Source organism: Rhincodon typus, chromosome 39 (genome assembly GCF_021869965.1).
Source record: "Rhincodon typus isolate 14 chromosome 39, sRhiTyp1.1, whole genome shotgun sequence".
Lineage (NCBI taxonomy): Eukaryota > Metazoa > Chordata > Chondrichthyes > Orectolobiformes > Rhincodontidae > Rhincodon > Rhincodon typus.
The window spans coordinates 284004-284610 of NC_063370.1; the positions used below are offsets into that span (position 1 = coordinate 284004).

General features: G+C 57.3%; 1 protein-coding gene across 1 annotated transcript in view; it reads left to right on the plus strand.

Annotated features, from left to right (window-relative positions):
* The first annotated feature begins 222 nt into the window (after window positions 1-222).
* Window positions 223-607, plus strand: part of LOC109926522 (trafficking protein particle complex subunit 6b-like) — an 8120-nt gene continuing 7735 nt past the window's right edge. The window contains exon 1 of the mRNA XM_048618188.1: window positions 223-475. Coding sequence (XP_048474145.1) covers window positions 395-475 — 81 coding nt within the window. The 5' untranslated portion in view covers window positions 223-394. The remainder of the gene's footprint in view (window positions 476-607) is intronic.

Below are 607 nucleotides of genomic sequence, written 5' to 3' on the forward strand. Positions count from 1 at the left end.
GTGGCTGTAACCAGGTGAAAAGTCCCCCAGGGTTTAGTTTATGTTCCTGGAAGGGTTAAGACCCCCCGGGCCTGGAGTGAGGTGTGGTGACCCGTGTCATATCTGTGTGTACCCCCTCGGGGCCGGGGGATTTGTGAGGGTAGTGTGTTTCCGGGGGGCGATGATGGCACGTCCTGAATTCACTCCGGGAAAGTGATCAGCGGCCACCGGAAAATCATCCCCGACAGCGCCCCACCCCCACACAGACAGACACCCCCATAAACACCCACACACATCCCCACAGACAACTTCCCACAAACACTATTTCACACCCCCTCCCCCACCCGCCCAACCTCCTGATAAAGCCGCGGGCCCCCAGCGCCGGCACTAGGCCCTGAGCCTCGGTGTCGCGGTGATGGGAGACGCGGTTCTGTTCGAGTTGCTGCACCTGGAGATGGTGGCGCAGGTTTACAAAGAGGCCGAGAGCGGAGACACGGTAACTCACGGCCCAGGCAGAGACTGGCTCTGACCCAAATATAGTGTAAAATATACCCGGGTTAGTGAGAGAGAGAGACTGGATATGACCCAAATATAGTGTAAAATATACCCGGGTTAGTGAGAGAGAGAG